Source organism: Amblyraja radiata, chromosome 7 (genome assembly GCF_010909765.2).
Source record: "Amblyraja radiata isolate CabotCenter1 chromosome 7, sAmbRad1.1.pri, whole genome shotgun sequence".
NCBI lineage: Eukaryota > Metazoa > Chordata > Chondrichthyes > Rajiformes > Rajidae > Amblyraja > Amblyraja radiata.
Genome location: NC_045962.1, coordinates 51,956,874 through 51,971,221, shown reverse-complemented (window position 1 = coordinate 51,971,221; position 14,348 = coordinate 51,956,874). Strand labels below are relative to the sequence as shown.

The following is a 14,348-nucleotide window of genomic DNA, read 5'->3' as shown; positions in this document are numbered from 1 at the left end:
TTTCCTCTTTTTTTTTTTTTTTTTGCTTGGGTAAAACTTGTACAGCTGTGGTAGTGAGATTAGGTGCTTTACAGATGTTTATGAATTATTGATTTTGTTTACATTTTATTCTAATATTTTGTCAGCTGTTTTGCCACAGGCAGAATGGTTTTAGACAACTTTTGGTAAATGGATAAATCAAATAACATGTTGATACTATAAAAGGAATTTGTTGAGGAAATGGTTTTGGTTAAGCTGCAGGTCCTGATTTAACGCTGGGTTAATACCATTGTGGTTGTGGTATTATAGCTATCAGATTTACTTCAAATTTAAGTTTGAATTTGTCAATGTATGTCATCATTTGCAAATGGATTCTATATGCATTGATGTGATGATGAGGACTCTTCTGCCATTACCACCACTTGAGTAGAAGTAACATTAAAATTTTCCCTCTAATCTGCCATAAAGTTACTGTCTCCTTTCCATCCAACTGAGAATGTGGGTCAGTGGCAAATGAGTTAACAATCCTCTGGTTAAGTAGAAAGAGTGAAAGGAAGAGCTTAATACATTAAGGAATGCAAGTTCACTTGGAACATTATTGGTTGGGTGGTTGAGGCAAAATGAAAATTTAGGTGGTTAAGTGCTGAAATCTTCAAGATTGATAACTACAGTATGATTTGCAATAAAAGGATGCAGCTGTGGTGAAGGCTCAGGAAATGATCAAAATCAAAGTGGACATAGAAACATAGAAAATAGGTGCAGGAGTAGGCCATTCGGCCCTTCGAGCTTGCACCGCCATTCAATATGATCATGGCTGATCATCCAACTCAGTATCCTGTACCTGCTTTCTCTCCATACCCCCTGATCCCATTAGCCACAAGGGCCACATCTAGCCAATGAACTGGCCTCGACTACCTTCTGTGGCAGAGAATTCCAGAGATCCAGAGAGTGTGAAAAATGTTTTCCTCATCTCGGTCCTAAAAGATTTCCCCCTTATCCTTAAACTGTGACCTCTTGTTCTGGACTTCCCCAACATCGGGAACAATCTTCCTGCATCTAGCCTGCCCAACCCCTTAAGAATTTTGTAAGTTTCTATAAGATCCCCCCTCAATCTTCTAAATTCTAGCGAGTACAAGCCAAGTCTATCCAGTCTTTCTTCATATGAAAGTCCTAACATCCCAGGAATCAGTCTGGTGAACCTTCTCTGTACTCCCTCTATGGCAAGAATGTCTTTCCTCAGATTAGGAGACCAAAACTGTACGCAATACTCCAGGTGTGGTCTCACCAAGACCCTGTACAACTGCAGTAGAACCTCCCTGCTCCTATACTCAAATCCTTTTGCTATGAATGCCAACATACCATTCGCTTTCTTCACTGCCTGCTGCACCTGCATGCCTACTTTCAATGACTGGTGTACCATGACACCCAGGTCTCGTTGCATCTCCCCTTTTCCTAATCGGCCACCATTCAGATAATAGTCTACTTTCCTGTTTTTGCCACCAAAGTGGATAACCTCACATTTATCCACATTATACTGCATCTGCCAAACATTTGCCCACTCACCCAGCCTATTCAAGTCGCCTTGCAGCCTCCTAGCATCCTCCTCACAGCTAACAGTGCCCCCCAGCTTTGTGTCATCCGCAAACGTGAAGATGTTGCATTCAATTCCCTCGTCCAAATCATTAATATATATTGTAAATAGCTGGGGTCCCTGCACTGAGCCTTGCGGTACCCCACTAGTCACTGCCTACCATTGTGAAAAGGACCCATTTACTCCTACTCTTTGCTTCCTGTCTGCCAGCCAGTTCTCTATCCACATCAATACTGAACCCCCAATACCATGTGCTTTAAGTTTGTATACTAATCTCTTATGTGGGACCTTGTCGAAAGCCTTCTGAAAATCCAGATATAACACATCCACTGGTTCTCCCTTATCCACTCTACTAGTTACATCCTCGAAAAAATTCTATAAGATTCGTCAGACATGATTTACCTTTCATAAATCCATGCTGACTTTGTCCAATGATTTCACCACTTTCTAAATGTGCTGCTATCCCATCTTTAATAACTGACTCTAGCAGTTTCCCCACTACCGATGTTAGACTAACTGGTCTGTAATTCCCCGTTTTCTCTCTCCCTCCCTTTTTGAAAAGTGGGGTAACATTAGCTACCCTCCAATCCTCAGGAACTACTCCAGAATCTAAAGAGTTTTGAAAAATTATCACTAATGCATCCACTATTTCTGGGGCTACTTCCTTAAGTACTCTGGGATGCAGCCTATCTGGCCCTGGGGATTTATCGGCCTTTAATCCATTCAATTTACCTAACACCACTTCCCGGCTAACCTGGATTTCACTCAGTTCCTCCATCTCATTTGACCCCCGGTCCCCTGTTATTTCCGGCAGATTATTTATGTCTTCCTTAGTGAAGACAGAACCAAAGTAGTTATTCAATTGGTCTGCCATGTCCTTGTTCCCCATGATCAATTCACCTGTTTCTGACTGCAAGGGACCTACATTTGTTTTAACTAATCTTTTTCTCTTCACATATCTATAAAAACTTTTGCAGTCAGTTTTTATGTTCCCTGCCAGTTTTCTTTCATAATCTATTTTCCCTTTCCCAATTAAGCCCTTTGTCCTCCTCTGCTGGACTCTGAATTTCTCCCAGTTCTCTGGTAGGCTGCTTTTTCTGGCTGGAAATGCAATCGATGTGTATAAATTGAAATAGATTAGTGTCCGAGTTCTGTATAAAGTAGAATGCATATGATAATGCTGTTTTGCTTTAGGAAGAGATGGCAGCTTTGGCCCAATTGAGCACACACATACTCCAATCCTACCCTTGGCCATTTTTCTCCCTACATTACCATATTCTTCCACTCGCATGATAAGGCTAAATGCTGTTAAAAATATAAAAAATATTATGGATTCCTGGGCTAGGTTACAACTTATATTTCGTCTCAAAGCAGGCTTTTCTGCAGTAGATTGATACGGAAAGGCAAGCCCAGACTTGCCCCAGGTTGCTGTGTATTAAGACAATGACCGATGACTTTGAAATGTGTCTACCAATTGATGAGAGAGAGAAGCCCAAACTAGTCCCAGTGAGGGGTATTAAGACAATGTCCGATGCCTTTGAGGTGTGCAGTGAATGATGACTTTGATATGCGACTGCCTTGTACCAACTGACAGGATGCCTTTGATGCGACTACCTTGTACCAACTGACAGGATGCCTTTGATGCGACTGATGATTGACAAGAGACAAACTCAGATGCATCCTGTGGTAATGTGTATTGACTGTACCTCGGACCATGACTAACATCTTTGGAATGTGCTTAGGTGCCAAAAAAACTATAAAATACCATGTAATTCTTTGTTCATTGAAGTGGAGGAGAGTCAAGTGTCTATGTTGCTTACTTGGCTGGTGTATCCTCGCTACTTCCATCGGCCGATAATTAGTAAATTTTGAATTGGTCTACCTAACCGTTTTGTGAGTTGTCTGTTTAATAAGTATCCTTTTTCACGCATGCTGGGGCAGTTTACAGCAGCTAATTAACCCGCATGTCTTTGTGATGTGGGAAGAAATCGAAACACCGCGGAGGAAACCCATGCGGTCACAGAGTGAATGTGCAAACTCCAAGCAGACTGCAGCTGTGAGCAGGATTAAACCTGACTTGCATGAGATGGACAGTGACAGATCTAATCCTAAAGGGTTACCCCTTTTGGTTTTGTGGAATTGAAATGGAGCAATGGTGAATCTAATTTATTCTTGGGTTTAATTTAGCTTACATTTTAAAATTACCAGTGCATATATTGAACAATAGGTTAATGTTTAAGTTAATGTAGATTTTGGACAAGACGTGCTGGAGACCTGAGCTGAAGGCTGAATTTAAATGCAAGAAATATATCATGGCAACTATGAAACTTAAAATTCAACTGGATTGCTGGATTCTCATAAGAAATCTGCACTCTGCCTGGCATTAGTACCTGAGGCATGAATAGCTTAGCTGACCTTGAGAATGGACTGTCAAATCAGAACTATGCCACTGTGTTACAGAGAATGGTTTATAGAGATGTAGTGGAGGTAGGACTCTATCCTTGCTGTCTACCCAGATTTCTGCCAGCAACAGGCTCAGGATTTAATGACAAGATATCCAAGGACTGTGTCAGGCCTTGTCTTGAGCATCTGAGTAAAAGGCCAGATGCACATGGGTGTACAGTAGCAGCAGAGCCAGGTTCTATTTTGGAATTACCATCCCTGCACCAGCCTCCCTTCCCAGCTTTGATTCTAAGAGCACTTGACCTATATGTGCTGGGAGATGGGAGAGAAAGTACAACCATCTTCCTACCGAGGAAAACAATTGCATTCTGAAAGGAATGTGTGAACAACTAGCTCCCAGAATTTAAAATTGCGTAGACAAAATGATTTAGATTAAAAATTGGCTTCTTTGCAAAAATAGTCGTTTTTTAAAAAGTCTGCTCAGGGTAGGTTTCTGCCAACAGACTCAGACAAGATAATGACAAGTTATTGAAGGACTATTTCATGATTGTGTTTTTCCAGACCACTTCTTGTGATCAGAAGTTCTGCAGTTCCTGAGATGGATTGGGTTACAGAGAAACTGCCAGTGCTAGGGCAGCAGATGCACCACTACGAAACCAGGTGCTGCTCATGATTGCACTATGTTCTGTGTTGTCCATAATGCTGCTCCCTTTGTGCAGTCACATAACCAAAGATTCTCTTGAGTCATGTGGGTGGAGAAAATTTATACCAGATGTCTTCAAAGCCTCCATAACATATGTCAACCTCTTGAAGTGATGAAAGTTGGAAAGATGTAGGTTTGTAGTCTAGGTTAAGACATAAGAGTTTAGCCTTGCCAGTGTTAAGCAATTGGGACCTCAGTGCAGGGAATATTGCTTTGGGACAGTCACCAAGGTTGCTTGTGGAATTTTGTTGAGATGGCATCAGACAAATCATTTGTCTAGAAGACTGAGCTTTGTCTGTGTTAAGGTTTTAATCTCCAATCTTCCTCAGCCAGCCAACCATTGTGCTGGCACACCAGATAATGGTGGATTTCCTCATTGCTATCTACCTTTAAAAATTGCAAGTGGGGTGCTAGGTTAGGAGGGCCCCTTATCCTGCAACTGATCAGGATAGGTAGTGCAAGCTCAATTTTGAGTATATGCCAAAAAATCAATGATTTTAATATGCTTCCAAAAAGTGTACCTACAGATCTGCATAGAACAGTTAAGGTAGAAGCCCTTGCCATCTTTGTGCTGCGTTGGTGGATATGCTTCAGTCCTTTCTGAAATAGAAGGCACAACTTTACCATACCCATCGGCAACTTGAGAGCGCCCTGGAAAGGAAGACTACAAAAAGTAGTGAACACTGCCCAGTCCATCATCGGCTGACCTTCCTTCCATCGAGGGGATTTATCGCAGTCGCTGCCTCAAAAAGGCTGGCAGTATCATCAAAGACCCACAACATCCTGGCCACACACTCATGAATATTTAGCCAACTTTATATAGGTAAAGTCTGGTGGTAGAAGCAAGCAATAGAAGCTCCTTCATTTCCAGGATTTGGTCTTTCCCAAAGAACTGGAGTGAAGTCCTGAAACAAATGAGACCCGCTTTCATTGAACATGGCCCGACTCAACCTAATGTTTCTCCAAGCAACATTTTAGTAACAAAATAAAGACACTTAATTCAGAACTTCATTCTCATTAAAAGCGTTATTGATATCAGAGTAGATGCCACATAGCCCACTTGAGGACACCTTTTATCTACTGGTTAGATTGAGGAATATTTGCATTTAATTGTCACTAACAGCTTTACTAGAGGCACAACTATTGCTGGAGCACAAGCAACAGTACTAGATAGGGTTACTCAGAGCTGCCAAGTTTTGTCAGAGCATTTCAGTATTCTAGTACCTGAAAATCAGTATTTTGCTGAGGAAATCAGTATTTTTACGCAGTGCCATTTTTTTAATGTGCGATCATATCAATGTAAGAGTACAAAAATGCATAACTTTGCTACCAATTGACACGTCTTCTACGCACCTTACTTGACAGTGCATTCATTGCCATCTCTTTGTATACTTCTGTTTGAACGGCTGCTTCCTGCTTTTAGCATCAGATGATGATGTAGAAGCCATTTTGGAAGCCTCCCTCTCCTTCCCTCCCTTTCTCCTTCTCCCTCCCCGAACAGTTTGTCACCCATAGCGCTGTGTAAAGGCAATAGCGCTCTAGCTGGTAGCGCTATAATTAGAACCCATAGCACTGTTCGTTTAAATTCCCACGAGTTAAACTGACAGCGCTGTTTAAACCTGTAGCGGGACAGGCAGATCAAAGCGTACAAAATTAATCATCCAGATCTTGACATTTAAAATACTAATCGATTTAACCTGCCATAATTTTTAGAGTTACAGTATGACTTATCCTTGCCTTTTTTAAGCAGCAAGATGAAACAGGAAGTCGAGCCGATTTTAAAAAAAAGAAAAAAAATTTAATTATACCTTTTGCATTTCCATACAAAATACAGAAAATCAGTACCACTACTGCAACTATGGGTTACTGTATCCAGTAATCAGCTGTTTCCTGGAACATTAACTGGCTAAGATGGGAGGATTACTCTTGAGAGCAGAAATTACCCAGAAAGCACTGATCAGAACATTTGCGAATGAATCATGGAGTTTGGTGCATTGAGTTGTAACAAAGTGGAAAATCTACTCTGAGCACAGGCTTGGAATATTCAAGACCAATGCACAATTGGTTGGTGGGGGCAGTGAGAGTTGGCGGCCCTGCCAGCAGCGTGTTCGTTATTTTGACTTTTTTTGGTGTGTCCAAATGTTTGCTTTAGTGTCTCTTGGTATGTCTTGTGTGGGGAGAGAAGGGGGGCGGAAAACAGCTTTCGGTCACCTCAACGGAGAAACGACTTTTTCCATGTCGCCTCCCTCGCGACCCAACAGCATAGACTCGGGAGCAGAGCTACAACAGCGGGCGTAGCATGGACTTTTTCCATCGCGGAGCGGGTGAACCCTTGCCGGAGGCTGCCAGAAAGGAGTGCTCCGATCGCTGGCCTGGTGACTTTGACATCATGGGGCTGTGGTCTGCGGAGTCTCTGGCCGCGGGCGGGGTGTGGGATCGCTGGAGAGCTCCGAACGCCGGCCTGCAGCCTATAACATCCTGAAGCCGCAGTCTCTGGTAAGAAAGTGCCGATTCGGGCCCTCCAAGCCGCGGAGTGTGTTCGACCGTCCTGACGTCGGTGTTTGGATCATCCCGAGGAGAGGACCTGTACATGGGGCCGTCCGTAGCAGTGACTACGGAGGGTTCATGGCCCCAACCATGGGTGAATAAAGGAGGACGACTGGCTGAGCTTTGTTGCTTTCCATCACAGTGAAGAATGCTGTGGTGGATGTTTGTGTTAAATCTTATTGTGTATTGCGTGTTCTTTTTAAGTGTATCGCTGCTGGCAAATTAATTTCACTGCACCTTCGGGTGCATGTGATAAATAAAATTGACTTTGAATCAAAACCCAAACACCCATAGTGGCCAAATTTTCCGAGACAGGAAGTAACTTGTTGCTTTAAATCTAGTGAGACAATTTACTAATTAAAACATGCCGAGTAGGTGTTAGTTTGGTTTACGTCCAGTTGAGCAATATTTGTATTAATTTCCTTTCAGCAGAGATCCTCATAAAGCACACAAAGACACTGAACTGCAAAAAGCCAGTTTACCAAGCAGATTGGTTGATAAAAAGTAGTTTAATTTTTTGGTACACAACCAAAGTTAACAATTTTATTGGGGAAGGTTTCACCATCAATAACACATTAACCCCATGGAGCTGTTTTCTAACCATGATCTGAAAACATGCATCCTTAACTGGCTGTAAACTTTACGCCACCAAAAGAAAAGCACTTAGTGGCAGGACTGAAGTCCCCAGAACCATCCCTCTATTGTGCAATACAAAAAATGGTTTAAAAACAAGTATTCACATGGATTGTACCTCGAAGGCAAAAAATGTAACCATTTATCCAATAACGCAGTCAGGTGTATATTGCGGGTTGATGGACTGTGCTTTTAAAGTTAACCAATTTCTAAGGACACTCAAAAAGAATTGACTTGATCTAAACCACAACGTTGGGATTGTACAAATTGAGACGCACTGGTCTCCATTCATAAAGTCATAAATTGAAACACTTTAGTCAGAACAGAATAAGCATTCAATTTTGAATTGGACAAAATATAACTGTGTTGCCAAAGGGAGACTGCAATACACTGGTCCTATATTCAAACTTCATCCTCCTGTAAATTCTCTTTCAGACAAAAATGTATTCTTTGTGAACTGGCCCTGGTCAGCAATATATCCCTACAATGTTTTGTCACTTGGCTGATAAGTACTAGGTCCTCAAGTTCAACTGATAAAAGGTATGTAAAATGTGTGCCCCCTGACCAAGAAAGCATTGTTGTTCCATCAAGTGCTTTGAGCTCCCATAAGAACAGCAACAAAAATCCAATTGGTCAAAAAGTAACTGCAACTGACTTTCAAGTCAGATGTTGCAATAACTTTTATTATATAGAAAATGAAATTAAAACAAACCAGTATGATCACTGTAAAGCCCTTAATTTACATCTAGATATTACAGTAGAAAATACAGGAGGTAGAATGCCAAATCAATTTCTGAACTCTGAAATTCAATTCTACAACCCCTGTGGTTTATTAAAAATACAGAACATGATTTCAATTGGATCGCAATTTCAGTCCTCTTCACTTTCCGACTCGGATTCTGTGGAAAGAATAGGGTGAGAATTAGAATAGGCATTTAGAAATGAAGCAGTTAATGATAAGACCAGAATTTCTCATCTTTTCCCATCTCTTCAAACCTCAAATTTAGTTTTGTTTTTCTTTCCCTACCTGTCCACCACATATGCTGGTTCTCAAAAATGAGCACTAATGCCACAATTCAATTTGAGTTCTTCAGTCCAAACAGATACAGAAATCTAAATTTTAGTGGTGAATTTTTAGTGCAAGTAATCTAATGTCTTTTAAAGCATTATCCAATCCAAGTAGGTATGTTACAAAACTTACCTTCAGCGGCGTTGCAGTTCTGTCACTGGCCATGTGCGCGACTTTGGGCTTTTGAGGGGGGGGGGGGGGGGGGTTAAAATGCGTTTTTTCTCCTGCCTGCCCTGGATATATTTTCTTGGGGTGCTAGCGAATGTTGAAGAATTGTTCAGACGGCCGTTCTGTGAATTTTTTTAATTAAAAAAAATAAAATAAAATCGCTGGACAATTTCAGCGCTGGAGTAAAATAAAAATCCGCTTCTAATGCCATCAACGGCGATAACCGGGAGGGATTGCATGTACGGGACAGCTAAAGGAAAGCCGTTTATTTTACATATAAACGTGCTTCTTGGGATCCCCTTAATCCAAATTTTACGTTGCGACAAGGTGATTTAGGCCCCATACAAACCGGCAGTATTTTTTCTGCCGATATGGGGTTTAAATTTACCGCAAACCGTAACGTTCCAATCGATCGCGTTCCACAAAATCTCACTCGCAAGATGATTTAAATGGCCATTAATTTACAGGAATTAAACACTAAATTCCTTCCATTTGGCCTATAAATTCATGACAATGAGATTTAAAAATCATGTTATATTGTGAATTCTTGTGTGAATGTTCTTTGGACACTTAGGCTATTTAAAAATGTTAATCTTTTCTTAAGAAATGGATAGATGTTTAGATCTAGTAATTGAATTTTGTAATTAGCTACAATCGGGTAACTAACTAATTATATGCTTTAATTTCAGGTCATCCAAGTAAGATTGTTTCATATTTATTTCAGAATGCTTCAATCTATAATAACTGAAAATTTATTTAACTTCTCTTAATTTTTTAAGAAAGTTATGGGCTTTTGACTGTCCTCGATCACAGATTTTGTGTTAAGTCAATGGAAAAGCAATGGGGAACAAGATGCTAATTTCAGAGGATCAAAAAGGCCATAACTGATTTAATACTGAAGATATGAAAGTGAATTGGGTGTCAAATTAAACTTCTTTTTATGCTTTATCTGATGGGATAAATTGCAGACTTGATTTTTTAAATCTCAAAATGTTGTAACATTGCTAATCCAAGCACTTGATTCTGACAATTCAGGTAATAGCTGTGACATTTTGGACTTTCCACCCCACACATTCTAGTCGATTAACTCCATGTTCTACAAACCTTGTTAACAAATCTTGCAGTTTCTTTAAAATAAAGACAGTCTTTCAAAGGCAAATCCAAAAGCAAAGTATTTAAAAATTCCACTTGAGCACTCAATTAGTTTTAGGTGACAGGAGATATGCAACCACTTAGCTTAACACTGTTTTGTTGACTAGTGCTGCTGTAAAGTTTGTAATGGTTTGATCCAACTGAGGGTCCCTTCCCAAATACAAACCAGATTCAGACAACTATAATTTGCCATATTAAGTGCACTAAAATCGTACTAGGAGCAAGGTTTTGAAATCCATTGCAGAATGTGTTGTAATCAAATACATACAGTACAATGCACACAAAGCCTTCTTACTTTGTATGGCATCCTAGTCAGATTCACAGCCAATAAACCAAAAAGGAACTAACTACTTACCAGAGATTATTAAATATAATGGCCATTAAGAGATAAAACTGTAGTTTTGTTGGTTGGGGGAGGATCGTAGACTGGAAACATTTCTACTCTTGTAATTGAAAATTCTTTCATCATATATCAATGGGTTGGTGGGGCTGCCAATGTTGCATTTTGTCCAAAAGCTAGTATATCACTGAAATATTGCACATAATAGTGCTCAAGTCTTACAAAGCTTAATACAGTTAGGTTGCTGAGACTGAAACAAACCAATGGGTTATTCTTTTTTTTTAAACAAATCACTTCCAGAAAGGATCTATCCACCCTCAAAAAACGAAACTACAAAAATAATATATTTGCTTCAGCACTGTTCAAGCTCTTCAATATGCATGCCCAAAAGGAATAAGGAACTTACAAATTATCACTGTCTAAAATGGTTTTGTGTCTTAAGCCCACCAACAAAATAGACTTTAACTGTGTGGAATATCCCTTGAGCCTAATACAGAATTCCAACTCAAGACTAGGTAAATGTACCCAATACTTAAATATTAATAGACAAGCATCTCCTGAACTTAATATCATTGACTTTTCTAAATTTACTAAAGGGCTTTAGATTCCAATTTAAAATATTTATACCAGAAACTGTAATTGTTGGGTTTAAGGGTTATTGACTCAAAATACTTTCTCTTGCCATAGATGCTGTCAACCTGCTGAATATTTTCAATGTCTATATTGCATGCATCTACCTTCTTCAGCATTCTTGAGCCATTCAACAAATTTCTTCATCTGCTCCAGGAAGATGCTCCTCCCTTTTGCCATATTAGGCTCTCTATACCACTTCAAAATAGCTTCTTCACTCAGAACATCAACTATAAAAGTGGACAAGGGAACAAACCAAAGTCAATACATACAAATCCAAAACAGTGACAATTTCTCCAATGTCTGGAATTATGAGGTTCTGGTCACCATACTATAGGAAGGATATAATTAATCTAGCAAGCACAGAAAAGATGCTCAAGGATGTTGCCAGGATGAGAGGCTCGAGTTAAGAGGAGAGACTGGTACTTTATTCCCTCAAAAAGTCAAAGAGATGAATTTAGAGAAGTTTATAAAATCATGAAGGTATCAATAAGTTGGATTGTCACACAATTTCCCCCTGGATATGAGAGTCTAAAACTAGAGGGCACAGCTTTACTGTGAGGGAAAATATTTAGGGGGGCGGGAGAAGAGATACGGAACAGGATGTCAAAGTAAATGATAGAGGCAGGTACTTTATCAATGTTATTTAACATCAGGACAGGTTATAGGATCAAACTCATCAGGAAGGCTGTCTCCGTCCTGTGGGCGGAGGATTCGTGGGAGGTGGTCTAGTCGGGGATGCTTCTCCTCCAACTGTGGAGCATCCTGGACAATACAGCTCACCCCCTCCATGACACACTGGTCAACCTGAGGAGTACCTTCAGCAACAGACTGGTTCCACCAAGATGCAGGACAGAACACCATGGGATATCCTTCTTCCCTGTGGCTATCAAACTTTACAAGTCCTCCCCTTCTGTCGTGGGGTAGACCGAGACGGACTACCCATCACAATCTTTGCATGTCCCCCAAGCCTTTCCACTCGTCACTTTAATTTCATGTTTCATGTGTTTTGTGTTTGTATGACAGTTGGCAGATCAATTTCCCTCCTGGGATAAATAAAGATCTATCGTATCGGATAGGAAAGATTTAGAGGAATATGGGCCGAAGGGGCTACCTCAAGAATTCACCTTGGTTGTCATGGACAAGTTGGGCTGAAGGGCCATTTTCCATGCTGTATAACGGATTAGAATCCCTTTTAATGACTGTAAAAGTATAAATTACTTGGTTACTTCGCCTGAGATTTTAAAATCAGGCAGTTGGCTTACTTAAATTATGTAATTTTCAGAAATTACATTTAGCATCTCAGCCAAATCCCTGCTCATCTCAGAGCCTTTCTTTGAAAGCAAGAGAGGATTGCAGAGCACCGAAAGAGTTTAAGTTAACCATCAGAATGGAAACAACAGGCTATGATTAGTGAGAGAAGCAGATGTGTGTTATTCGAGGAAGTTAATAGCAGAACAAAGGGGAGGCTGTAGATGTTGTTTACCTAGATTTTCAGGAGGCCTTCGATAAGGTGTTGCACATCAGGCTGCCTGGGAAGATGAGAGCCCATGGTATTAAAGGGAAGATACAAGCCCATGGTATTAAAGGGAAGATACGAGCATGGATAGTGGGTTGACTGGATGGCAGAAGGCAAAGAGTTGCAATAAAAGGTTCAGGTTGGCTGCCAGTGACTAATGGAGTTCCACAAGGGTCAGTGTAGGGGCCGCTTCTCTACATGTTGTATATTAATGATTTGGATAAGGGAATTGAAGACTTTGTGGCCAGGTTTGCAGATGATGCAGGTGGAGGGGCAGGCAGTGTAGAGGAAGCAAGAACTCTGCAGAAGGATTTGGACAGGTTAGGAGAGTGGGCAGAGAAGTGGCAGATGAAATTCAGTCTAGCAAAGTGCAGTCATGCATTTTGGTAGTAGGAATAAAGAGATTATTTTCTAAATGGAGAGAGAATTCAGAAATCAGAGATTCAAACAAAAAAAAGTGCTAGTGCAGGACTCCCAAAAAGTTAATTTGCAAGTCGAATAGGTAGCAAGGAAGGCAAATTCAATGCTAGCATATATATATATAAAGAGGACTGGAATACAAAAACAGATGTAATGCTGAGGTTCTAAGGTGCTGGTCAGGCCACATTTGGAATACTGCAAGCACATTTGAGCCACATATCTGAGGATGTGCTGGCTCTGGAGGGGGCCCCAGGAGGTTTACAAGAATGATTCCAGGAATGAGTGGGTTAGCGTATGATGAGTGCTTGACAGCACTGGACCTCCACTCGCTGGAGTTTCGACGGTTGAGGGGGAACCTCATTGAAACTTACAGTATAATGAAAGGCATTAACAGAGTGGATGTGGAAAGGATGTTTCCACTGGTGAGGAGTGTCTAGGACCGTGTCAAAACCTCAGAATTAAAGGGCGCTCTTTCAAAAAATGAGGAGGAACTTCTTTAGTCAGATGATGCTAAGATAGGTGGTACCCAACAGGGTAGTTAATCTGTGGAACTCATTGCCACAGACGGCTGTGGAGGCCAAGTCAGTGGATATATATATTTAAGACAGAGACAGACAAATTCTTGATTAGATAGACACAAAAAGCTGGAGTAACTCAACGGGACAGGCAGCATCTCTGGAGAGAATGGGTGACGTTCCTAATCTCAAGAAGGGTCTCGACCAGAAACGCCACTAATTCCTTCTGAGATGCTGCCTGTCCCGCTGAGTTACTCCAACTTTGTGTCTATCTTCAGTTTAAACCAGCATCTGCAGTTTCTTCTTACACAAATTCTTGATTAGAACGGGTGTCAAGGGTCATCGGGAGAAGGCAGGAAATTGGATTAAGAGGCAGAAATCAACCATGATTGAACGGCGGAGTAGACTCGATGGGCCAAATGGCCTAATTCTACTCTTATAACTTTTGAACTAGTATGAATGTTTGGACGTGGCCCCAGCTATTCACAATCTATACTAATGATGTGGCTGCAGAGAGATAATGGCACATTTGTTTCTACGAATTATGCAAAACTAGTTGGGGTTGAATTGAGAAAAGAAAGAGACTTCAAAGAGGTAAAGACAATCCAAGTGAATGGACAAAACATAGACGGAACATGAAAAGACGCACAGTGTATTCTTTCAAAAATGCAAGCCTTTG

The 14,348-nt window shown here is 40.7% G+C and overlaps 1 protein-coding gene and 1 long non-coding RNA gene across 2 annotated transcripts in view; one reads left to right on the top strand and one right to left on the bottom strand.

Moving 5' to 3' along the window:
- Positions 1–2,635: 2,635 nt before the first annotated feature.
- Positions 2,636–3,456, top strand: LOC116975419. The gene is made up of 2 exons (XR_004412620.1): positions 2,636–3,000; positions 3,082–3,456. It is a non-coding gene; the product is annotated as an uncharacterized LOC116975419 (long non-coding RNA).
- A 4,257-nt stretch (positions 3,457–7,713) lies between these two features.
- bzw1 (basic leucine zipper and W2 domains 1) overlaps positions 7,714–14,348 on the bottom strand; it is a 46,782-nt gene continuing 40,147 nt past the window's right edge. Inside the window, exons 11-12 of the mRNA XM_033024517.1 lie at positions 11,323–11,445; positions 7,714–8,755 (exon numbers count right to left, since the gene is read on the bottom strand). Of these exons, the coding sequence (XP_032880408.1) occupies positions 8,727–8,755; positions 11,323–11,445 (152 nt within the window). The 3' untranslated portion in view covers positions 7,714–8,726. The remainder of the gene's footprint in view (positions 8,756–11,322; positions 11,446–14,348) is intronic.